This window comes from Halyomorpha halys, unplaced genomic scaffold (genome assembly GCF_000696795.3).
Source record: "Halyomorpha halys isolate HHAL.00 unplaced genomic scaffold, Hhal_1.1 Scaffold86.1, whole genome shotgun sequence".
In the NCBI taxonomy this organism is placed as follows: domain Eukaryota; kingdom Metazoa; phylum Arthropoda; class Insecta; order Hemiptera; family Pentatomidae; genus Halyomorpha; species Halyomorpha halys.
This window is the reverse complement of record NW_027115494.1, coordinates 486,718-512,134: the sequence shown is the minus strand read 5'-3', so window position 1 is coordinate 512,134 and position 25,417 is coordinate 486,718. Positions and strand designations below refer to the sequence as shown.

The 25,417-nt window shown below is 31.3% G+C and overlaps 1 protein-coding gene across 4 annotated transcripts; it reads left to right on the top strand.

Annotated features, from left to right (window-relative positions):
• The first annotated feature begins 8,008 nt into the window (after nucleotides 1-8,008).
• LOC106677081 (splicing factor 1) lies at nucleotides 8,009-24,087 on the top strand. Of its 4 annotated transcripts, XM_014414769.2 has the most exons (10): nucleotides 8,009-8,157; nucleotides 8,240-8,343; nucleotides 10,482-10,616; nucleotides 12,557-12,632; nucleotides 15,444-15,596; nucleotides 18,583-18,689; nucleotides 18,833-18,999; nucleotides 19,681-19,839; nucleotides 22,579-22,725; nucleotides 22,809-24,087. In XM_014414769.2, the coding sequence occupies exons 2-10, from the start codon at nucleotides 8,295-8,297 to the stop codon at nucleotides 23,787-23,789; spliced, it is 1,974 nt and encodes a 657-aa protein (XP_014270255.1). In that variant the 5' UTR covers nucleotides 8,009-8,157; nucleotides 8,240-8,294; the 3' UTR covers nucleotides 23,790-24,087. The 4 variants fall into 4 exon arrangements, with proteins under 4 accessions (XP_014270255.1, XP_014270256.1, XP_066908642.1 ...); XM_014414770.3 differs by having other exon boundaries at nucleotides 8,077-8,343; XM_067052541.1 differs by lacking the exons at nucleotides 8,009-8,157; nucleotides 8,240-8,343 and adding an exon at nucleotides 9,587-9,724.
• The last annotated feature ends 1,330 nt before the right edge of the window (nucleotides 24,088-25,417 follow it).

Sequence of the window (25,417 nt, the reverse complement as noted above, 5' to 3'; positions counted from 1 at the left end):
CTCACTGAATTATCAAACTAATCCCTGTTTTAGACCTTTCGACCAGCGCCCTTCCTCTCCCTCCCCCCCCCCAAAAAAAGAGGAAAATTAATTTTAAAAATTAGCAGCAATGAAAAAGTAGCTAAACTCTAGGTTCAAATTCATTATCCTATAAAGTATAGACGAGAAATTCTTAAAATGTACACCGGGAGGCTGTTATTGTCATCTTTTGCCTGCAGCACCTTAACAACGTTATTGTTAGTTTTAACTTAAACTGGACCTTTTTTGTTCGTAATCTAAAGCTGAACAACTTCTTTGAATATTTTTTTTAATGAAACGTACATTTCTTGAAAAATTAAAAAAATATATATATAATTTTTTTTTTTCTGGAATGTCATTGTACTGGACATCATTATTAAGCCAGGGATTTCGGTTTCTGGATCATCCTATCGATGAAATTAATTGTAAAGCAAAGAGCTCAAACAACTTGCTTTTTGCAATAGCTATCAGACCGACAAGGAAAGATACATGGTGCAAGGGTCACTGATGTTAACTTAATTTTCTTTTCTTTTTTTTGTTTTTTGCGATTCTAAATCCAAAAATATGGGACAATGGTGCAAAGTGGTGGGAAACTGCCGGTTTTGTTCAAAAACCTTTTAAATTTTATATCTTCTGTATATTCTCATGAATTCCTACAGCCAGGGCGCTGAATTCAATGGAATACATTTATTTATTTTTGATTTTGATGATATTTTCAGGTGTAAAAATATAAATCTTAATTTTTCTATCATGAAAATAATTTTTTTCCTATAAATAAAAGGTCTGTCTGACTCATAGTAGTTAATTTGATTATTGTTCTCACATTAACCTTCCAAGAAGACCACTGACTTCATACGTTAATGGAAATAACACGAAAATTGCTCCGACATGTACACTTTTATGAGAATATAGTCTCATCACGATGGTTGATTGTTTATTGATTATAAAGCTCATTTTTTTCTGGTCAATTAAAAATGTGCAAAATTAAATTTTTCCATTATTAAATTAGAAGTGGCCCAAGAAATTTGTTTTAAAAAATAAAAAACAAACCTACTTTTGAAAAACTACGATTTGTACGATTTTATTCAGAGCGATCAACATCTAGGTTATTACACCCTTTTTACTTTATTTATCTTCTTGTCTTTGACATTTGATAGTTGAATGTAGACTATTTCCTTTTTACACTGGTCGATAATGGTGGATTATATTTTAGTATAAAGTTGAGTTTCTTCAGAAATTTTATTATTTTGCCTATGGATTCTGCTGAGTCTTTAAGGGCCAATTCTCTTGTACGAGGAATTTTATTATTTTTGAAGGCTTGACGAAATGATGAGCATTCTTCAATTGTATTCTTTATCGATAATGGGGACTGACAGGTTTGCATATAGGTTGGTCCTCTTTTGTGATTAAGTGGAGGTGTGTTAATTGATAACTTTCGTTGGTATTGACTTGGCCGAAATATTTTTTGTTAGATAGTTTAAGACAAAATATCAGCAACCAGTAAAAACTGTTTTTTCCCAATATTAGGTCTATTTCTCACAAATAATGTTTGATAGGAGAACCAATTACGATTAATTTATTTGAGTGCAGTATACCACACTCGTAAACATGATTAGATATTCATTTTGGAGGTTTCTCCGCCATTGTGCCACGTCCGTTCCAGTGATCATTGGAGCAAACATAATTTATTTTAAAATAGGAATAATTTAATTTATGAAATTTCCAACTGATAGAGTTGAGCCTTCTTGAGGAGTTTTCTAATTCTCGTTTTTTGGCATTGTAATTAATTTTTTTTTCTTAGTTGCTTCAAAATTTATTTTTATAATTTAATAGCATGTATTTTGTGATAAACCCCATTATATCCATATGCTGTTATTTGATATAACAGTTAAAAAAATATATTTCCTTTAATGACCGCTTCCAAAACCTGTTCAGAGCGCTCCGATTTGCATGGCTTTCACATCTTATTCCTTGTTCCTTTTGTAGCCTCCCTCCTACAGCTTTCATGATCTATCTTCCTATAGCGGCTCGTGTGTATGAAACCTGATAATTACATGCGTCCATTTTGGTGCAAGTCTCTAATTGAAGACCTTGTAATGTCTACGGCTAATGTGCAACATTAGCGTAGCTTCTTTTTAGATATAACAAAAGAAACGAAACAGCTCCAACGGCTAATATTAAATCTCTTTGAAAAAAATAAGTCGAACTTTTATTTTTACGTGTCAGTTGCTTGGATTACTTAAGTTTAACGGTGTTTCTGATCTTTGCGTAAGATATAAAAGAAAAAAAACTTTTATGCTTTAAATAAAAAATATTTGAATGATTTGTTATTAATCATTTGGCTTGTTCTTTTGGTTGAATGTCGATTATATTTTGCTTATTATATAGAGCTATTATTATATTTAGAGGAAGGTTATCTTTATCAACTGATTTTTTTTTTAATCTCTTTCGGTTACACTTTACTTATAAAGAAAAAAAGATATATTATTTAGACCACTTCGATTTTTCCTGAATCTTATTGCATAAACACAGCGTAAGGATAATTAGTATTTCAGATTCCAAAAGCCTAATTTTTAGGTGCCACAACTAAAAAAAACAAAAAATAATAATATACATATAAATTTGTTAATAAAAACAATATATGGTAATATGGTTAATTTTTTTATACTCTAGATCGATTACAAACGTTCGTTATTGACAATAAAAAACAAAACTTTTGTAAATGTAAACCAATTTTGTAAATTTCTCAAAAAAAAAAAAATACTTTAAGACCTGTGAAGACGAAAATTATGAACAGAAAATTTTCATTGTTCTGTTATAATAATTTGGAATTTAGAACTTCTAGAGGTGGGAATAACAAAATTTATTTTGTTTCTGCCAAAAATACAATATTTTACGATATTTACTAAAGATAGCGAAGCCGTATTGCAATCGGGAAAGTTCGGGTGATCTCGGCTTTTCTCGTTAGAGTCGGATATTTCTATTTTTCCTCTTTATCTCATATTTATTTACTACATGACAATTTACTAGGTGAGTCGGTCCAAATTATTCCGATACTGTGCTGTTCTTATAATATGGTCGAGTGATAATATACCAATCGATTGTACATAATGTCCCACCAGTGTTTTTAATTTTTTTTAATACTTAACTTTTAGCTCATTTTGTATTTAATTATGTATTAGTTCAAAACTATAATCTAATACCCAGGATCAAAACAAGGATGGGATGGGAGGGGAGGAAGTCATACTCAATCAGTTATGGTGAGGTGACATTTTAGCACGGAAAAGGAGAATGAGAGTAACATTTTAAGAACATTATATATAATTGCCCAGTGCTTATCAATACGCTAACTGTACTCTAAAAATATTTTTTTGACCAAATACATTCACAAATTTATGGTTTTATAATTTTCTTCACTTGTAAAAATTAATGAAAAAAAAAAGTTCTTCATCACCATAATCAGTTAATTTAGGTACGCACAATTGTTGAACATTTTTGTTTTAAAAAAAAAAAAAGTATATGAATAATTATTTAACCACTGTAGGTTCAACAGTTCCGAAGATAACTATTCAAACAAGTACCATTATTTTATTCCAACTAACGAGAAATAAACATTTTAAGAATATACATTGGTAACTATGGTAACGGCTACGATGAAGATAACCACTATGAATACTATGAAGATAACCATAAAAAAATATTTAACTTCAATTAAACTTTTAATAAATGCACGCGTAAACAAAAAATGTTGATTTTTCGTTATTTGTAAAAAAACATATTCTTTGTGTGTTATATTAAATCAAAAATAAACCACTAAAGTTAATAAACAAGATTTGAAACAATATATTTACAACAAATTGATGGAATTTTAAAATATACCATTTTAAACTAGAGTTAATTATTGTACCCGAAGGTTTGGGAAATTCTTTATTTAATTAAAAAAAATTATTATTTTTATTAAAATAATACCAGATCGACCTGGTAGACCTTACATGGTTAATATAACAGTTACATTTTTTTTTTTTTTAGAAGAAAGAAAAGTAAATTTAATAACAAAAATAATGACATTCGTAGACCTAACAAAACAAACAATTTGAAAACAGGACGAAAAGAAAAAAAATAATAAAATAGAAGCAATGTCAATAATAGAATCGATAAATATAGAAGTTATAACAGATGTCCTGCAGCAGTCAGGGCTTCAGTCTTCCGGTTGTGGTCTATTAATGCTCAAAATTTAGTGAATTTACTCTACTTTATAAAAGGTTTTTTGTTTGCGTTTTTCATACCCTAGGTAGTTCCAAAGAACGAAACTCTTTGGATCATATTGTGTCGCTGCATTGTTTGAATAATGGCACATCTCACAGAAATAAAAGCATAATTTTTTTTGTATTTGATGTATTCCACAGATTAGAACTTAGACTGTAGTTACTTTTTGATAACACTAGCTTTAGGACAATCTATTGAGGGACTACAGTTGAGAAAGAAACCCTATTGACGGTAATTTGTTTGGAACACGTCCATTTCAAAATAAAATCAAAACTTTCATCAGATGTGCCACTAGTCTATGATTAACGGTATGTGGATTAGGTGGTGGTCCGGATTCAGTACTTCGTAAGATACTTTGAGGAAGAAGTATAATGGAGGGGATTCGCTTCCATTCCGTGACGCCAGAGGGCGGGGCCTATTCCTTCCGTTATCGCGACATCCGGTACGCCATACATCACAGTTGAGAGTTGCTGCCGCATTCCGTATGTCAGAAATGGCTAGGCAGAGGAATTAAAAAAGATTGAAAGTTACTCAAAGTGAGTTCACAATTTTTTTGAATTACTATTAAATCTCAATGAATTATCAGAAAGAATTATTTATTTGTATCAAAGTTTGTATTTTTCTTAATAGAAATTCATTTTTTATTAACTGTTCCTAGAAAACATTTTAGAAATTGACTATGTTTATTCAATTTTGGATTCACTCCCTACTTTTTAGAACAGTAAATATATTTTGGGATACTTAATATTCACATTGAAATGGGCAGAGAAAGAATTTATCGAGAGCGGCTTAATGGATTTTCATTGTATTTATACCAAATTATTGGAAATAATATTTACTACAACTTCTGTTCTTTTCACATTTTGCGATTAAATGAACGGAGAGTTTTTCTCGACGTTCAACAAGCTTTTGACCGAGTCTGGCTTACAGGACTGCTCTATAAACTTCGTTTCAATTCCTTGTCACTGCATATTTCCTTTTAATCCGCTCCTACCTTTCTGATAGAGCTTTTAAAGTAAATCATAACCTAGCCTACTCATCTCTCTTTTTTCAGTCCACCGCTGCTCCTCAAGGTAGTATCTTAGGTCTATACGGTATTCACAGTTGATATTCCAACCTGTCCTAACACAGTCCTAACAACATACGGTGATGACACGTATATATAATGTCTGTAAACAACGACCCTACTACTGCATCAAGAATTTGTAGCGAGAGAAGCAAGAAGTTCAACTACAATTCACCAGAGCGCAGAACCTCGAGCCTCACTGAATTTCAAATTTATATATTATTAAATTAATATCTTCAACTTGAAGAGTTGATTAGAAAGTAATATGGAAGTGGTGAATGAATAATAATCTTTCTTGTTTGAATTAGTTTTTACAACGTTTCGGGGTTATCCCCCATCTTCAGGTTGCCAGAAACAAGTTCTCAAAATTAACACATGCTTACAACATTAATACTACATCACATTATTTATTAAACTACTTACCTGATTAACATTTCTATATCTTATAAATTACTCCTTATTATGAGACTAATAAGGAGTAATTTATAAGAGTAATATTTACAAGCTAATATTAACATATTACTGTCAATAAATCAAACTTACTATGATAATCAACTATTACATTTTATAAAACAAGGAGAATAATTCCCTTCCTGAAGATTATCTTTAACTATGATAACAACTAGATAGAACTGTAACAATAATCTCCTACCTCTATTACTACAAATATGAACAATCTAACTACATTTAAAAGCATATTATATTAAAAAACAAATTTTATATACTAACAATTCATCAAAATATTAAATAAATCTAAATTCATAACTATTGTACAACCCTACATTGTTAATTTATTTACAGTGTGCATAAAGTCTTGGTTTCTGTTTTAAAATTGTATGCTGTGTATATGTTTTTAGTGATGTATACTACTTCTATTATTTTTCTATTTTTACTATGATTCACTGTATCTAATATTTCTGGATTATTAAAATAAAATTCATCTTTATCTTTATACTATGTTGTGCCAGTGCTGTAGTATTGATGTTTTTTATAATTATTCCTATGTTGATCAATTCTTGTTTTTAATTTTTTAGAGGTTTCCCCAAAGTACACACGAAGGGATAACAGGAACTCTTCTACTCTCTTCTTACTACTACTTCTTCTACTACAGGAACTATTCTCGGAATTAATTATGTAAATAATATTTAGTCTACCTTTATAGTCAATTTTGTCTTTCATATTATTAAGAAAACTACCCAATTTATTATTATTGTATAAGCCCAACTTGATATGATAGACAAAATTGACTATAAAGATACACTAAATATTATTTACAAAATTAATTTATACATATTATAAGGAGCATTACTTAGCAATGTCGATAAAATAATAAATAAATGATGCCAAAATAAAGCACGAAACTACCTCAAGCAGATAAGATAAGACCGCTTCTCGGTCATAGCCGTATGGATTAGACCTATAAATATGGGTCTTTAAAAATTTCTAAGTGGTCACAATAAAACACTCTATTTGAGATAGTGTCTGTTTTTAGCCGATTCTGATTCCTAAATGGTTATTTTTTGTTTACCCTCTACATGATCTCTCCTCCTCTTCCTGTTATCCCTTCGTAAGCTCCGGCGGCTAGTTACTCTCTGGGCTTAAATACTTCCTTCGCCTCTGTCGGAATAGTACCCGGCCGGACGAAGGCATCTTCCTGCGTGACTCTGGAGCTGGTACCTATCTACCTGTAGCTACCCTACAGATCTGCATACCTCCCTCTAGTTTATCGGAATAGTTTCGAGATGTAACGGGTGTCACCCGTTATTCTCATCCTATTTAGTCAACTACCTTACCTTTATTAACTGAACTAGCATCGTCGAGGCCTTCAAGACAAGCATAATAATCAAGAAAATAACTCACCTCGACAAACTCTACAGACACATAACACAACATCCATTGAAGAATGGTATAAAAACTGGAGAATCAGAACAAATCCCACCAGACCCTGGAGAGTAGGTACTGTTTGTTAAGGAAGTACTGTTTTTTTTTTTTTTTTTTTAACGACAATTATAAAAGGAGGTTATTTGTTGAAGATCACATGACGCCAGGTTTTTCTTCTGGTTTGACTCTCGGCTACAGTAACGAAATAAATAATTATCTCTCACAGCAGAATACGAACCCAGGCCCTGGAATTGGTAGCACATTGAGCTACCCGCATTACCTTAAAGGATGAATAAAAAAATAAATTTGAATTTACCAAATTTTTGGTTATTGTAGCATGAAATAAACTTCGGGTGGCATGCACCTGAAATAGTTTAATACCTACTTTTCATAGACATTTACTAAAACTTTTGTGTAGTTTAAGTTAAAATTGAATTACATTGTCCAGAGAAATGACTTGCATTTTTTGTTAAAAAAATAACTCAATATTTTCAATAATAATATTTGCCGCCATGTTTTATTCTGACGGTTTCAAAGCGACAGGCGTCAATTTTTAATTCGTCTTCAAGGACATAGTACATTTAATAAATCAAATTGTTTACAATAAGACACGTTTTTCCGCATGGACTCCCGGGAAATAATTTGTAACTGCGTTCAGAAATAATAAATTCATTTAAAAATGTACAAAGAGACAAATAGAAAAAAATTTAGAATATCTTTTATTTAATAAAATATAAGTTTTTGTTTTATGAAAATGTCGATTTCATTAATACGTTATGAATTACAAACACAAAAACACATATTGATTTTCATTGTACTGATTATGAAGGCATTGGAATAATAGAAGCACGCCATCGCCACTACTTACGTAGCTGTAGAGTTGTATTTGTAGTTGATCGAATTCGCTTATGTTGTCTCTCTAGCGGGTGAATTGATTTTGGATTTATACATTCTGTGTTATATTTCTTATTGTCAGTAAAAGAAGTGAGAAAATATTCCAACTTTCAGATATTGAGAGAAGTACGAGGAGGTATCGTGGTAGTTTTGTCACTATCCTGACAGAATGCAAACTGCAGAACCCGAAAGTGCTGCCCAAAAAAGGGAATATGATGGTAATTATTGTTATATTAACTTGTTTGTATTGTTATTTATATTGGGGACATTAAACATTTAAAGTATGTTTCAAAAATCCAGGTTAGTGATTATTTAGGTTCTAATAACACATTTTAATTAGTAATTTACACTTAATGCTTCAGATATTGTCTAATTAATTATAACTTTTAAATATAATTTTGGTATCCAAAGTAAATAGAAAACAAATCTTAAATTTCCTTTGATAGCTGGTTTTGCATTGTCAACTATTGGAACAAACTAACCTCTTAGAAATATGAACATAATTTAATGTCAGATGTTTGTCTTTTGAACTTAGAATTCTGCCCAGTCATGGCAGGTTATTTCATTGATCTGATGTTATCAACCTAAACTGAACTTTAATATGCGATAAGATAAAACCTATATTTTGTATAATTGTATTTTATAAACTATATCCTTTAATTTTTTCAAGAATTTTGATTTCTTGATAACAATGCAAGTTACAGCATTCATATACTTAGAACTATGTCATGATTTTTGTTGCTAAGATACTAAGGATCAAAACAAGCTCCAGTCATGGGAAATTCAAATAGGGAAGTTAGAAGATAGGAAAGTTTTCCATATATTATAATTATTACTGCTAATAAACCTCCCACCGGAGTGTTATCAGTGTAGATTGGCCCTATACTAACTTGTAGCATTTCTGTATAAATTAGTTTTGAAGTTCCTGCTTCTGATGCTTGTTTTTGTAAACTAATACTGTTACTAAATTAAAATTCTTGAATAGCAATAGCTTGTAATGTATGATTTCACAAAAATGTTGATTATTCCTTATGGCATATTCAGTTTCAACTATCCTTTTGTAATTTCTCATTAGTTTTTATAATTTATTATCTAAATTAAGTCATTTTCTGAAATAAATTTATTCTAAACTAAAAGTGGAATTAATATTTTCCTAATGCTGTATTTTTTGTCTCAATATCCTTAACCCTTGAATCGTAATATAATGAGTTGTACTTGTCTCTAATTTAATTTTTCTTTTTTTATCCTTGCAAACTGAGAGAAAAACACAAATGTGTTATCTTGAATGAACTTTTTGGGAAAGATAAATAATACCTGATAAATTATGTAGTCATAAATAAATAAACTGATAGAAAAACAATTGTATTATCTTATCAGTTTATCTATTTATAACTATTTTGTGATAGCTCATAGTACATATTGTAGCAGTAAAGTTACTGACTCATGAGGTATAGTATGTTATGTGACAGTTTATGTTATATACAGCAGTTCAGTTACTGTCACATTTCAAAGTACGGTGATACTTCACAGCCGTGACAGCAACTGCTATAAAGCTTAAAGTCAGTAACTGTGGCGGTAATGTAGCTACTGTCACTTAAGGCAAGTTTATTATTAGTAATTAACTTTTTTGTTAAAAATTATTTTAATAAATATAAAAATTTCATTGCTGCCCACCACCTGGTAGATAACCTATAAAGTAGTTAACAGCTCCAACACAATTAAGTGTGATTCATCATATACCTGAGTGGGGTTTTGAGAGTGGAATTAGATTGCAAACCGAAATATTTTAGTGAGAATTCTTATGTTAGAAAGTCCTTTTTTTTTTCTTATATCAAGAGACCAAATATTAAACTTTCTTAAACAATTTTAATAAGTATTATTTCATAGTAAAATCAAAAATGATTTAAAGTGTTAAAAATACTACCACATCCAAATTGATGAAAGCTTGTCAATTTTATTATCTTTAAAATACTGAAAGTAGTTTTATTATTTAACTATTAAACATATACTGTGGTTAAGTGATAACTATTTCAAATTAAATAGTACTGGGGAAAATTTAGTTGTTTTTTTGTTGTTTTTTTTTTAAAGAAGAGTTCATGATGGTTAAAACTTATTGCTTTAGAGGCCTGGACAATGGGGTGGTTATTATAGGGTAAAACCATGTCAAATGTCTTAAAATTTTGATTGCCTATTTTGTATGCAGAGAAACAGTGTTGTAGTATGTAGGCCTAGAAATCATTAGGTCCCAGAGTATGTTAGATTTGATAGATTTTTTAATTTAATAAGGCCTTATATTCTTTAATAATCATTTATTGATGTTGATTTTTAAAGAATCCATACCAAAATTATATTACAGGTTTATCCCGTGAAGAACGTCGAAAACGACGAAAAACGAGATGGGGTGGGGATGAAATGGAGAAATCATTTATCCTCGGTATGCCTACAGTTTTACCTACCAATTTGAGCAAAGAACAGGAACAAGCATATATCTGTAAGTATTTTTAAGGTTCTATTATTATTTTTAATTTGTATTAATAAAACAACAAAATTTTATGCTTTAATTAATTATGATAAATTGTTATTGACATAAATGTATTCTTAAATTTTGGCTTGGCCTATAATTGGTAAGTTTGTACTTAAATTTATTTATAAATTGCTATTCTATCCTAATTTTTTACTTAAGTTTATTGTATTTTTATTTTATAAATTTTTTGTAATGTTTTTAAATTGTCCCTATATGCTTGGAAAGCTTATTTATTTATATTCTTATTAATACTTTTACGGTTCATATCAAATGTTGAGTATGATTTACTTCCTAATTGAAAATTTTAAATTATATTAGAATTTGCAATTTTCTTGTCTGGATTCGACATGTTTGACTATAAGCTATGTTGAGTTAGAAATAGATTTGTGCCTAAAAATATCATGTTTTTTAATATTTAAATGGATAATTTGTATGAAATGGACTATAGTGAATTTATTTAAGGGAATTATCCTATTTCTACAATATTTTGTTTTTATCTATTTATTTAACCATCCCCATTTATATGTTTGCAATTTAGTTTGTTTTTATTGTTGTATATTTAATTTCATCAATAAATCATTGGTTTTAGTAGTTATCTCAATTTTTTTTATCTTTATTATTATTTTTCATAGTTCTTGTTCAGTGAGGTTGCTCATCATATGGTTTACATGTTGGTGGATTATTTGAATTGAGTGGGTAGTAAGTTGGTTGGGACTTGAGTTTTACTTCCATACCATGATATCACACTAAAAACAGGCATTTCATAAATCATCCATTCTCAATAAAACCTTATCAAAAGTTAATTATTGGGTTATTTAAAATTGTTTTTAAGATTGAAGAGAAACATCACAATTTTATAGAAGTTTATTTTACAGAATAAATAATACCTTCATTTTTATTTTTTATACAGGATTTCCTTATTTTTTTTACAAATGAAAAGGTTTTTAAGTCATTTGTTGTTTACTTTAGGAGGGAAAAAAACTCCTGCTGATATGAGGCATGTCAAGAAATTAAAATTACTCAATTTTTTTTTTTTTTTATACAGATTTACTTTTCCACATAATCACCTTCCTGTTCTATGCAGGTCCCGAGTCGAGGCAAAGCTTTTTGATGTCCTTATAGAACTGTCCCACCATCTCCTTTGTCCGCTTCTGGATCTCTTGTTTCACCTCTTCGTTGATATAAAAATTTTTCCAACTCATTTCAGTCTTCAGGCAGGTGAAAAGAAGAAAATCTAAGGGCAACAAATCAGGGGAGTAAGCAGATTGGTCCATAACATCCCAACCAAACGAGTTCTAAATTGCCTTGGCGCTGTTGGGTGTAGCGGATAAGTTGAAATTTGGTGTGTTTGGCCGTTTTATGGGCAGAAATACTATAAAAGTGTGGATGAATTTCAGTAATGATCATTATTAATATTTTTTTCATGAAAGTACGAGACATGTCATTATTCATAAAACAAATTAAATTAGTTTTTGACAAATGATATTTTTTTAAGAAATTATGTTTTAAATCTATAACTTTCTACTGACCTAACAAGTCAACTTATGCCATTGGGTTCAGAAGATGATCATGAAAAAATTATTTCAAAAGTTATTTATTTGTATGGATTTATTTATTGGCAAGGATTTAATGAAATAATTGTGTGTGTTGTGATGTTTTTACTAATTGTAAACTTAATAAACTTTCTATCTCAACATATGCTGTCTATTTTATTAAAAATGATCATTTCATGTGATCCGTAAGATTTTTGTTAAAAATATATATATGTTATTCCACTGAGTAGTTTTTGCAGTTACTGCATACTTTTTTTTTTTCTTCATTATTTTTCATAGTTGTATGGCATATCTGACATACAACATATAGGGACAATCAAATATAACTTAATCGCTTATTTGTGAAATTTCCAGTACAGCTGCAGATCGAGGAAGTCAGCAGGAAGCTGAGGACGGGTGATTTGGGAATTCCCGTCAACCCAGAAGAAAGGTTAATAAATAACAACCCTTTACTAACTAAAAAGTCCCACAAAACAGATCATTAAAAAAAAAAAAAAAAAAAAAAATTGTAGGTTTTACCAGCTGTGGTGTGTAGCCCTGGCGACTGTCTGCTGGTCACTGGTATCTCATTGTACGGTATTTATAATTTAGCCCGCTTGTAAGTCTTTTTAATTTCTTTTTTCTTGTATATTTTATTGGTTTTGCCCAATAGAGAAAATATCCTTTTTATTTTTTTGAGAATCCTTTCCTAATTGAGGTCATATCTCATGTTCTGTTTTTGTTTTTTGTTCTTATATTAAGAGACCAATTTCCATTTAAAATTTTAAAGATCTCTTCTGTATATTTTTCGGGTTATGTTAGGCCTTTATTTTTTTTTTTTAAATATCTACTGAAATATTGGTACTGCGATTAAAAATGAATAAAAGAAATTGATAACTTCTTGTGTTCAATCATCTAAATAGCCTGTTGCGCTTCTCTGGCTTCTCAAATTACACTCTTATCGATTAATCAAGAATTTTTTTCAGCACAAGTTGCGACGACCCTGCAGTTAACCTTTTTTTAAACTAATTTGTTTAAATTTCATTTTAATCAGTTTTTTTTTAATAATCATTTTCAGGATTAATCTATTTTCTTACCATTTTATCATTGTTTTAATAACTTAATGGTTCTAAAATTTTTCTTTCCAGCCAGATCGATTATGTTTAATAATAATTTCAGGTCGTCATAAATTTAGGGTTGCCTATTTTAATAATTCTCTTTTTTTAGGTTAATTGTTTTATAAATTGTAAACATTCTTTAATTATTGAATTTACCTCCTTAATTTTAATTGTATTTGTATTAATATTTTATACCCTTTCCAAGAAAATTATTATTATTATTTTTAATTCTAGACCATTGATAAATTCATACTAAATTTTATTAGTCTAACTTGAAATAAAAATAAAGTTAAAATATGAACTTCATAAGTTAAATTTTAAGGGCTCGGATACTGTGACTTGAAGTTTATGTGAATCTTATTCCTTGGTAATGTTACACTAAGAAACTGCAAGTTTCTTACAGTTATTAACTGTCAATTAAACAAATTTTAAATTCTTATTCCTTCCTCAAAATCAATTTTCAATTGACTCGTCAACTCAAGAATTCAATATCTCTTGGCTTAAATAGTTTTGACTGTTTTTTCATTATAATTATTTCTCTTCCTTCACCGTAGATATCATAGGTTATTTCAATGTAGTTTAGATCCTTAACCATTTGACTGCTACTGCCGCATGTATGCGGTTACTAATGTGCCCGTGCCTCCGGTGCTCCCAGAAGCATACATGTGGGCAGTAAAATCTGTGCCCCACTGCTCCAGTCACATGTAGGGTTTGTTTTGAGTTGGGAAATTGGAACAATATTTTTCAGTCCACCTTCCTATAATTAATTGCATAAGATCAGCTAATAACTTTATATTATATTGCCTTACTGGTTCGATAAGCTCCGCCCTTTATCATCATTGTTACACAATTTAATTGAATTTAAAAATTTCTTGGTGAGGGTATTAGTTTTATTATTTATAATTTATTTATTCATTTGATAACACAGAATATTGACTCCAGAACTAAATGTTTTGATCATCAACTAATTTTCATAATGTTAATATTAAACTAATTTTTACTTTTGAATACCATTATCAAGATTATAAATATATTTTTTTAATGTATTTCTATCGCTGAAAATATCCCTTTAAAATGATATTGCTTAAATGAAATTTCTATTTTTCATAATTGTTTTGGAGTCATTACTCTGAATTGGTCTAAAGTGTTTGCATTTTTATGGTAGTAATTTAAATTAATATTTTTTTATTTTGTTCTCTGAATTAGATCTCTGTTAATTAATAATTTAAGATTTTACCTGTTTTTTTTTTTGGAATAATTTATTTAATTTTTATCTCTTCCCTGTAATTATCTCATGATTCAGTGGCCATTTGCTCTAATGAATTTATTTTACTGTTGGATTAGCATAAGAGATACTTGCTTGTTGTAAAGATAATTTGAACAAAATAAGCATTATTTAAATTTCAGTATAAAATCTACTCTTTAAAATTAATCTTCAAAATATATGCCATCTTTCGGCAAGAAGTTGAATTTGGTGGTAATATCATTCCTCGGTTTTTTGAGGTGAAAAATTTCTCTTATCCTGATTAGGTATCCGGATATCCTCATTGTTTTCAAAGAATTTGCCTTTCAAAAAATATGCTATTGACTGGAAAAGACCATAGTCAGATGTTGAGTGTAACATTAAGGCTAAGGAGATTAAGACAAGATGATAGTCTTATGATAGTATTACATCCTCCATTTCTATTCATTTGGGATTCTAAGTGTCTATCATATCGTTGAACAATAGTTTATTTACTTAAGTGTTTACCTTGCATCATAATTTAATTTTATGTGGGTTTTACATTATACATGTCTCTTAATCCTCTGTAAAATGAATCCTTAATTTAGAAGAATATTTACTTATTAATATGTTTTTATATACTTTTAATTTGTTATTCGATTCAATTGAAAAATGCAAACATTTAATTATTCTAGTGTATACAATATTATTTTTTTTTTAATAATTTGATAATGATTAATTGCATTCATTCTGAAATTATTTAAAGTTGATTATTTTCTTACAAAGCATTTAACTCTATCTAATTTTTCTCATTTGTTTAGGAACTATAGGTTTTTAGGTGATAATTTTATTGCTAGACTTCTCAAGATAATTTATGGTTGTATTGTTATATTAGTGAATATTTTTATTTATTTTTGTGCAGGTCTCCGTCGCCCGAGCCGATTTACAGCAGCGATGGAAAACGTCTCAATACGAGGGAATTTAGGACGAGGAAGGCTCTCGAAGAAGAACGACACACTCTCATACAGAAAATGCTTAAAATAAATCCTGAGTTTAAACCACCTGCTGACTACAAGTATGTTTAATCAAATTAGTTTTCCTAATTTTATATTTTAGTCTACTAAAAATTCTCTTAAATTCCACCTATTTCCTCAAAATTCTATTTTTCCCAAAGGTAGAAAACCTTTGCACACTCATTCAAAAAATGAAAAAAGAAAATTTGTTTCTATTCGTGTATGACAAACACACCATATAAAAATTTGTATTTTAAGGTTTCTCAAGGTGAGAATAACAAATCTAAACTTTGTTCCTACCAAGAATAAAACAGTTAGACGAAAGTTCTCAATGGACTCGGCTTTTTCTGATTCGAACTTCAGTCTCTGTTTTGCCTTTTTTCTCCTTTATTCTGTTGCCCTTATTCATTCTTTAATATTTTGTGTTGATCTGTTGTTTATCATTGCTAACAATGAGAACTTGTTATTTATTTTGAATAAATAATATAAATCGTACTTAAAAATTTTTTTTTAATTCATCATTTAAGCCCTGTTAGACTATTTTGATGAGGATTATACCTACCTGATAATAAAGATCACTTAATTGTACATAGATTACTGAGTTTGGTGAAAATTGTTAAAGCTGTTTCTGACTTAATCATAGAAAAAGTATAAAATTGATTCTTTAAAGTTGCTCTTCTGGTTTGCCAATTTTAATGAAAAAGTTACTAAAACATGTTCCTAAATGCATTTTTGTTCAACTTAGTAATATTGCTAGGCCGTTCACACACACACAAACAAAAAAAAATTTTTTTTGAAATTTTTTATGATCATTATTCTTCCCATTACTATATATTCCATATATTGGTAAATATAAGAGAAGAATGAGAGAAAAACACTTCATTGAAAAAGGTGTGCTGCATGCACTGCATACATTAATCAGTAAGACAATTATTTTTTTTAAATAATTGTGTGTGTATATATATATAGGTGAAGTGTAATTAATCTAAGGGGCAATGGTAGCAGCGTGGCAATACCTGTCTACCAACTCAAAGGTTGTGAGTTTGAATCCGGCCCTACCCGGGATTTTTTCAAGCATAAAATTATACAAAACTCACTCGCAGCCTCCCCCGGGCATTTGTGAGGCTCATTAGCCAATGTGTGGTACTCAAGAAAAATAGACGTCGGAGTGACAAATCCACCTTTATGAAAAAACCACTTCAAGAAACGCGTGATATATTTCCTTAATATATTGTGCAAGGCCTTGGACCTCCACAGTCTGTCGCACCAATAATCATATTTAATCTAAAATTCATGGTAATAATTTTATTTTTGTTCATTTTATATATTATCTTTTTTTAACTTTTTTTTTTTAATTTCTATTTAAATATATTTTCTCTCGTAATCCAATACATTTTTTTTATTTTAACGAATCTAAAAAATAAATTTTAAATATAGTTAAAAACACATGCAAACAATTGTAGTATATTGCACATAGGTAAAATCCAATCTGAATTTAAAAAACAAAACTTAACAAATATTTTCATAGGAACAGTAATATAAATACATTTGAATAATAATAATAAAGGTTTAATGAACCCGAAGGTTCGATGCCGATACCACCAAACGCTCTCTGTATACATCCTTCCAGTGATGCCCCTCCAAACCCAATTTCACTAAATCTGTTTTAACACAATCCTCCCATCTACGTTTCGGTCTAGCCCTCGGACGTTTACCCGTTGGTTCAGTGTTTATTACCATTTTAGGGATTCGCTCGGTACTAAGCCCTACAACCTTACATGCCCATCTTATACGCCGCAATGCTATAACATGAATTATATTTACCAGGTGTAGGTCCCTTAATTCAGCGTTGTGTAATCTTCTAAATTCTCCCGTTAATCCATCCTTTTTCGGTCCGAATATTTTGCGTAATACTTTATTTTCGAAAACCCTAAGACACTGTTCATCCCTTAGTGTTAGAGACCACGCCTCACATCCATAAAGAACAGTGGGAAGGATAATGGTTTTGTATATTCTAATTTTTTAAAAAGTTTTTCGATAGGAAACGCGAGCTAAGCAGTTTCGAAATTGAAAAATAACAAGCATTTCCCGCCTTCTACCTAGCTTTTATTTCCTCATCAATTTCGTTTTTTTCTAGTTACCGTAGAACCTAAATACTTAAACTTATCTACCTGTTCAAACACCGAAATTGCTAGCGTTTCTACTGCTAACCACATATTTTGTTTTATCTGTATTTATTTAAGTCGTAGTTCCTTGCTGTAGTTTATTAGTGTGGTTGTATTTAGTTCTAGAGTTTCTTTGTCATCACCCAATAATACCAAATCATCAGCATACCCAAGCATCGGTATTTTACGACCAAAAATTAAACCCTTTTTGGTATTTATCACACTTTTAATGACGTATTCCAGTGATAGATTAAATAAGATAGGTGATAAAGAATCACCTTGTTTTAAACCCGATCGGACCTGGAATTTCTCAGAATAATGATTACCGATTCGTACCTTATTATACGTTTCGGTCATGCACATCTGTACGAGATTTACTAACTTCTTTGGTATTCCCTGTTCAATCAGAATATTATACAGCTTCTGGCGGTCAATAGAATCATAAGCCTTTTGGAAATCTATATAAAGCTGATGAACTACCTCATTATATTCCAATTTTTTCTGCAAGATTTGCTGTAATGAAAAAATTTGATCAATGGTTGAACGATTTCGTCTAAAACCACATTGGTAGTCTCCGATAATTTCTCCAGCATATTCCGTGATTTGACTAGTTGAGATTAGCGTCAATATTTTATAACATACAGGAAGGAGCGAAATTCCTCGATAGTTATTAAAATCCGCCGTCGGGGATATATTTGAATTTAATACGTTTATGGAAATTTAATACATTTGAATAAAAGTAATAAATAAAAACATTATAATAAGTTCAAGCAAATCTTTCAGAGTGTTTTAAAATAGATCGACCCAGGAGAAACTGATTTTATTGTAATTTACTATTGTTGTTTTAAATATTTATATTATAATTTATTTAAATATTTTTTAGGCCTCCAATAGTGAGAGTGAGCGACAAAGTAATGATTCCTCAAGAGGAACATCCTGACATAAACTTTGTTGGTTTGCTTATTGGACCTAGAGGAAACACTCTAAAATGTAAATATCTCTTAAAATTTGTATTTTCTCTTAAAACTTAATTATGTCATTATGTTATTCATATTAACTTAATTTAGCTCCTCTATTAATATAATACATTGTTAATTTTATCTGTGATAGTGTAATATATTGATTTTGTTTAGCTATGGAGCGGGAAACTGGAGCTAAGATTATTATTCGGGGCAAGGGCTCAGTGAAGGAAGGAAAAGTCGGTAGGAAAGATGGACACCCGCTGCCCGGCGAAGATGAGCCACTTCACGCCTACGTCACTGCTAACAACCCTGAGTTTGTTAAGAAGGCTGTTGATAAGGTCGGTCATTATTTGTTTTTAAATAATTATGACAGAATTGGCAGAATAGTTGACTATAGATTAATACAAGGAATTTGACTTGAAAATTTAACCACTAAACATATCTCACTATCTGCTAAATTTTCTATTGCGGCACATTCTCTAAATTAACTGTGAGAAAAGTAGAATCAGCACAGTCCGCAGACAGTGTATGGTGGGGACATGGCAACATGGCTCCTCTAGCCTTGCTAGATCAAAAAATGTTCTGACTTAGATGTTTCTCTTGGACAGCCCTCATAATTTTACCTGCTAAGGGGTCAATAATGGGGAAACTGGTTCCCAAAATGAATTTGTTATGTTCACATGCTCAGTAAATAAATTATTTGTTACTAAACTATAATATAGATCTATTATAATTAAAATTATAAGCACCAAGAACCCTTCTTATTTAGTATTACATACTACTTGAGATTCCAACAGAGTGCTATAGAAAATTTTGGCTTTTTCTGTTCCTTAACGAATTTTTTTTTGTGAAGAATCAAAAAGCTAAAATACAAGGATGAATGAGTCCAAAAAAAAAAATTTTTTTTTGTTTTTCATAGGACAATCGTTACTAACTCACTTTCCAAATCTTGGTTATATTTACCCTATTAATCTGAAGTTGATAGGTATTTTACTTATCGAACCATTATGATTTTTTAGATCAAAGAGATCATTAGGCAAGGTGTAGAAGTACCAGAAGGACAAAATGATCTGCGAAGAATGCAACTAAGGGAGCTGGCACTCCTTAATGGTACCCTAAGAGAAAATGACGGGCCACGGTGCTCCAACTGTGGTGCTGCAGATCATAAGTCGTGGCTTGTAAGTGATTATTTTATTATATTGCTAAGGGTATTGTATTTATTTTTAAATTTTACTAATTTGGATGATTTATAGTGTTAAGTTTTTCATTCTTTTTTTCCTACTCCTAAAGTACCTATGATTCTAGTCTTATTTATATTTATTTTTTAGTACCATCCTAGCAATTGATCACGAGGTTCATTAATTTTTTACTGTTTTACATGTTCAATAATTTGTTTTAAATCCACAAAAATAAAACCATTTTTTCATCAATATCACAGTTAAATTATTTCTGTTTCCTGTAAATATTTTTTTTTAAGTATTAAAAAGGATCAAGTTAGTACTTCTCATCATGAATAAATGGTCATAGATAACAAAAGTTATTTCAGAAATATCGCGAATTTCCCATCTCTAAATAATCATATCCCAAAAAAAACCTCAACTTTATTTATTCAAAATAAAAGCTAATTAAGTGTAGGGATTATTCTAGAATTGAAATATCTAAAGCCCAAAAACTGGGCTGAGAAAAATATTAAAAGTTGATTTCAATAAGTAAATAAAATTTATCACTATTGGTCCACTTAAAACAACTTACAATAGATTTAGCCAAACAATATTTCTCAAATGAAATTGTGTTTACTTTATGATGGTGTAAGCAGTAATTAATTAACTTTGATTAATCTCTTTCTATTGAGAAAAACGTAACCTGCACCAGTTTAACACAAAATATTAATTTTCTCAAATTATTAAGAAGATGGTCAAGGATGGCTATAATAAACAGGGAAACAAAAATAGTTAACAACCATTTATTTTATTTATTTTCCGATGTTTCGCCCCACTTTGCCGAGCATCGTCAGGGCTGTTCAAGTTCCCAAAGCTACAATTTATTAATTGTATTAACCCCATATGTATTTATTAACCCCACTTCTTCTAGAGGTTATGAAATGAATTTAAAACACATCACCACCTTTGATGTAAGGTTAAAGTCTATTATTTTCGAGTCGAGGAAAATACAACCAAAATCCCAGGAATATTACATTGCACCAACTCCTGACATTCATAAGGTTTGAAGGCTATTAGCTTTTTCAATTACAATTAAAATGCTCTCTCTATACATACACAAAATAAAATATACATGAAACTACGGTAAAATAAGCCTTTAAGGTAAACAAACTTTAATTTTTAAACATTATGACATTCATGACATAAAAAAATGTTTTTACCAAATTTTTGAAGTTTTAAAAATCACTTACTTCAACTGCTAAGTTTAAGTGTATAGCGATGAGGCTACTCCATCTTTAAAAGGTGCACAGCATGAATGTACATGGGCCAATGAAACCTACTTCCTGTCGTAATGCAGTTCCTCCTATTTGTGGACAATATTGTTATTATTGCAGATTCTCCCAAGCAACTTCAGCAGGCAGTAATGGAATGGAATGAAGAATTGAAGAGGAAGGGAGTGACCATCGATTCCCTAAAAAGCAAAATAGTTCAAGTCGACAGAACTCGAGTGAATATCAGGATTGTCTGTAATGAAGAGACGATGGAGGTGGTGACAGACTATACCTATCTGGACACGATAATCAGTAGGTCTGGAAAGGTAGATTTGGAAGTTTCAAGTAGAATATTGAAAGCCAATTCCGTCTACTATACAATCTGCAATACTGTTACTGAAAAAAAATCTTACCGATGCTTCTTTATGGAGCTGAGAGCTTGATCCTGAATGAGAGGTTACAAAGCCGTGTTACTGCAATAGAGATGAAGTTTCTCAGAAGAATTATGGGAAAAACACAAAGAGACTGTGTCCGGAATGACAGGATCAGGGAGGAACTAAAGATAAGCCCAGTGCTGGAAACTAAGGAGAGGAGGCAGCTGGGATGGTATGGGTATCTGTCGGATGGACCATCACATAGATCCAATCAAAACTCTAGGGGTGAGGCCAGTGGGGAGAAGACCAAGAGAGCGACCCAGAAACTCATACGCCAGCCATATAGAAAGGCTTGGAGGGTAAATCGGGACGAAATGAGTTACCTTGCCACGGATAGGAACGCATGGAACTGATGGTTGGAAGCACCCCCACGCTGAAAGGCATGTGAGTGGAAGAAAAAGAAGAAGTTTAAGAGCTTTGCGACAACTGTAAAACATTGATAGTTGATAATGAAAATCAGATAAACAAGAACACACAAACTGCTTGGTCAGTGGCATTCTTTCTTTGAAAGGGCTCCACAGCTTTCAGCACCAAACAAGGCGAACTATTCGGAGTTACTTCGAAGTCAGGGTGGCAGTTTGCATCATTTTATTTACTCAAGCTCTCTCATTTCTTGGAACAGCAGGTTTAGTTAAAGCATTTTTCATTGTCTATTTATCTTATATTTATGCTATTTTCTATATCTGCTCAGGCCAAGATGCTATAAATCACTTTCCTTAAAAATGTTTTTTTCACATTTCTGAGAATCCTTCGTTAATGTTAAGGTTGTAAAACATTTTAAGTTTTTTCCATGAGCTAATGAGAAAAGAACCCTAATGAATTGTGAAATGTTAGATATCCACTGGTAATTTTTTTTTTTTTTTTTTAATTTACAATCTTGAAAAGAAGTGAAGGTGACTCATCACATTTACTACTAGATCACAGATATATTAGACAAAAAATTACATCAAATTGATATTAGTTTTATTAAAGTGCCTCCTGTTTCATGAAACTTGTGTCATCACTATATTTATGTTTTTTACCAAGGATGTTTTTTATTTTGATTTTTTCAGTGCCCTGATAAACCAAATGTTACTCATTCAATTGTCTGCTCTACTTGTGGAGGAGCTGGACATATAGCTAAAGATTGTAGAGCAAAGCGTCTTGGTGGTGCCCCTGCTGTTGTCAATAATAAAGAAAAGGCAAAAATTGATGAAGAAGTAAGTGCATAAGCAATAATAATATATTAAAATAACCAGTATTATAAAAACCAATAAATACAATTAACTTCTTTTTTTAATAGTATATGTCATTGATGGCTGAGCTCGGGGAAGGACCGCCTCCTGACAAGGCTATGTCTCAAAACAACCTTCAGAAGAAGATGACAACGGCTACGACTGGCGTCTTTGACAAGTCGATGGTGCCACGTGCCCTGACAGCCCCACCACCCACCTCTCTCCCACCTCCATGGTCTAAGCCTCCAGACCCCAACACAGCCATGCCACCAGGTACTGCTGCTCCACCCACTCTCCCTCCATGGCAGGTGCCTCCTCCACCCTGGACGGCCATGCCACCTCCTGGTGGTGCACCACCTCCATGGACGCAAGCAGCGCCTCCACCTCCTCCACCACCCCCTGTCTTCTGGGGATGGCAACCTCCTACAGTTCCGCCTCCTCCAGGAATGCCTCCAGGTCCTGGAATGCCCGGGATGCAACCTGGAGTTCCTGGTATGCAGCCAGGTGTACCTGGCATGCAACCTGCTGTTCCCGGAATGCAGCCTGCAATACCGGGTATGCAACCCGGTGTTCCTGGAATGCAGCCTGCAGTCCCTGGTATGCAACCTGCTGTTCCTGGTATGCAACCTGCAGTCCCTGGTATGCAACCTGCTGTTCCTGGTATGCAACCTGCAGTCCCTGGTATGCAACCAGCGCCTCCTGGAATGCAGTCATCTCCACAACAGCAACACCCTGGCCCTCCAGGTATGCCGCCCACTACTTCCAACATTCAGACCACTATGACTGGGATGATGCAACAGCCATCTGTGCCTGGATTGCCAACGACTGCACCAAGCGTGATGCAGCCTCCTGTGCCTTCAGGAATGCAGTCTCCCCAGAACATGCAGAATCCTCCTGCTCCGGGTGTTGCTCCTCCCCCAAACATCCCACCCCCTGGGATGCTGCCTCCATCGGTTACAAGCGTGCCACCTCCACCACCAGACATGTCATCTCTATTGACTCCTCCTCCACCACCTCCACCTGCGCTTGATGTTGATTTGATTTGTTAAAGAGTATGTTATACGCATAATTTATGAGGGATATATCTATATAAATATATATATATTTTGTGTTCACGGTACAAAGTTAGAGGCTGGTATCTGTTGTTGAATATCAGCTGGGAGGGATACAAAGAACATTTTTTAGGCTTATTTTGTTAATACTTTAAAGTGAATTATATGAAATGCACAATATACTTCAAGGCCTATTTTATCTCACACTGTTTTATTTCCTTCCTTCAACTCTGTTGATGTATTTTTTTTTTTTATTTGTATCTCTTTTATGTATGATTACATTTTATCTACTGAGTTTATGTATCTTTATTTCCCTTTTTAATGTTTTATAAAATGATAGTATTTTCTAAGTAATTTTTTTCTGTTGCTGCTATTTTACTCTCCATGTATTTTTTTTATCATTCATGCCAAATTTTTTATGTTATTTCTCTTTTAATTGACTTTTTTTTTTGTAATATATGATACCATTATGAAATCCATAACCTGTTTTTCCTATTAAAGTTGCATGACTTTCCTGCCGGTTTTATTAATAAACTATTCTGAAGTGGCAGGAGATAGTAAAAAGACAAAGATACCATCTATACTTGTAGGTTGATATTTTTATATTATATGGCGACAGACCATGGAGGCCTATGTTCTCACACAATGATTTCCTAATGAGTGAGTTTTGTATTATTTTATGCTTGAAAAAAGCCCGGATAGGGCCGGGACTTGGTTTTGGTAGACTGGCATGTTGCCATGCTGCTACCGCTGCCCCCATTTGAGAGGTTGAGTTTATTATTTCAAGTAAATTTCAGTCCTTTAACTTATGTGAACATACTTCTTTGATTTATTACCACTTAATTTAGTCTTCATATGTTTTCAATTAGGCATTAAGCTGACCAAAAATTTTAACAGCTTATTGTATTAATGCTGTCATTTGTGTGTTTTCCAACAATTTAAAGTTATCTTTATCTAATGCAAATTTATTTTAAGTTTTGGACTACCTTCAGCATTAGCGGATACTGTTGGTTATTCTATCTCTTTATGATACTTTGTTTAAACAAGGGTTTTTTTGTTTTAATAACAAACATTAGTTTGTTACTAGTGTTACTATAGTTATTGTTAAATCCACTTAAATTAAAAAGAAAATTATTAGTAAATAAAATAGTAACATATTTAGTTGCCAAGTCTATTTCAACTCAGAATGTCTTTCACACAACTAAAGAAGTTGATTATTCTTTAGAAATATTCGATTCATGAATTTGTGATACCAAGATATATTTGTCATGGTAATTAAAACAGTTGTTAGATTTTTTACGTTTTGGTATCATGTTATTTGTGTACTGTTTCTATGGTGACATACACTTGCCTGATTTTGATGTAATAGGATATTAATATTTTTGATTGACAAACTAAGTATAGTTAAGATAAACTTTTACCTTGAGAGGTTTCTTTAGGTAGAACTTTGTTTACATGTTTCTCACTGACAAACTAAAAATACTTAAGGATTATTTTTAATACTTATTTTTAAAATATTCATACTACAAAATTCTCAAATAAAATTTAATTTTAAATGAATAATTATTTTTATGATATAGTAATTAGAATTAATGCTTTATATAATAAAAGTCCTCAAAAGAACT

Excerpts from the sequence above, each read along its gene's own strand:
- LOC106677081 (XM_014414769.2), top strand. The coding sequence starts at position 8,295 with ATGCAAACTGCAGAACCCGAAAGTGCTGCCCAAAAAAGGGAATATGAT. Across the intron at positions 18,690-18,832 it reads TAGAGGAAACACTCTAAAAT|CTATGGAGCGGGAAACTGGA; the intron begins GTAAATATCTCT and ends GATTTTGTTTAG. Across the intron at positions 19,000-19,680 it reads TTAAGAAGGCTGTTGATAAG|ATCAAAGAGATCATTAGGCA; the intron begins GTCGGTCATTAT and ends ATGATTTTTTAG.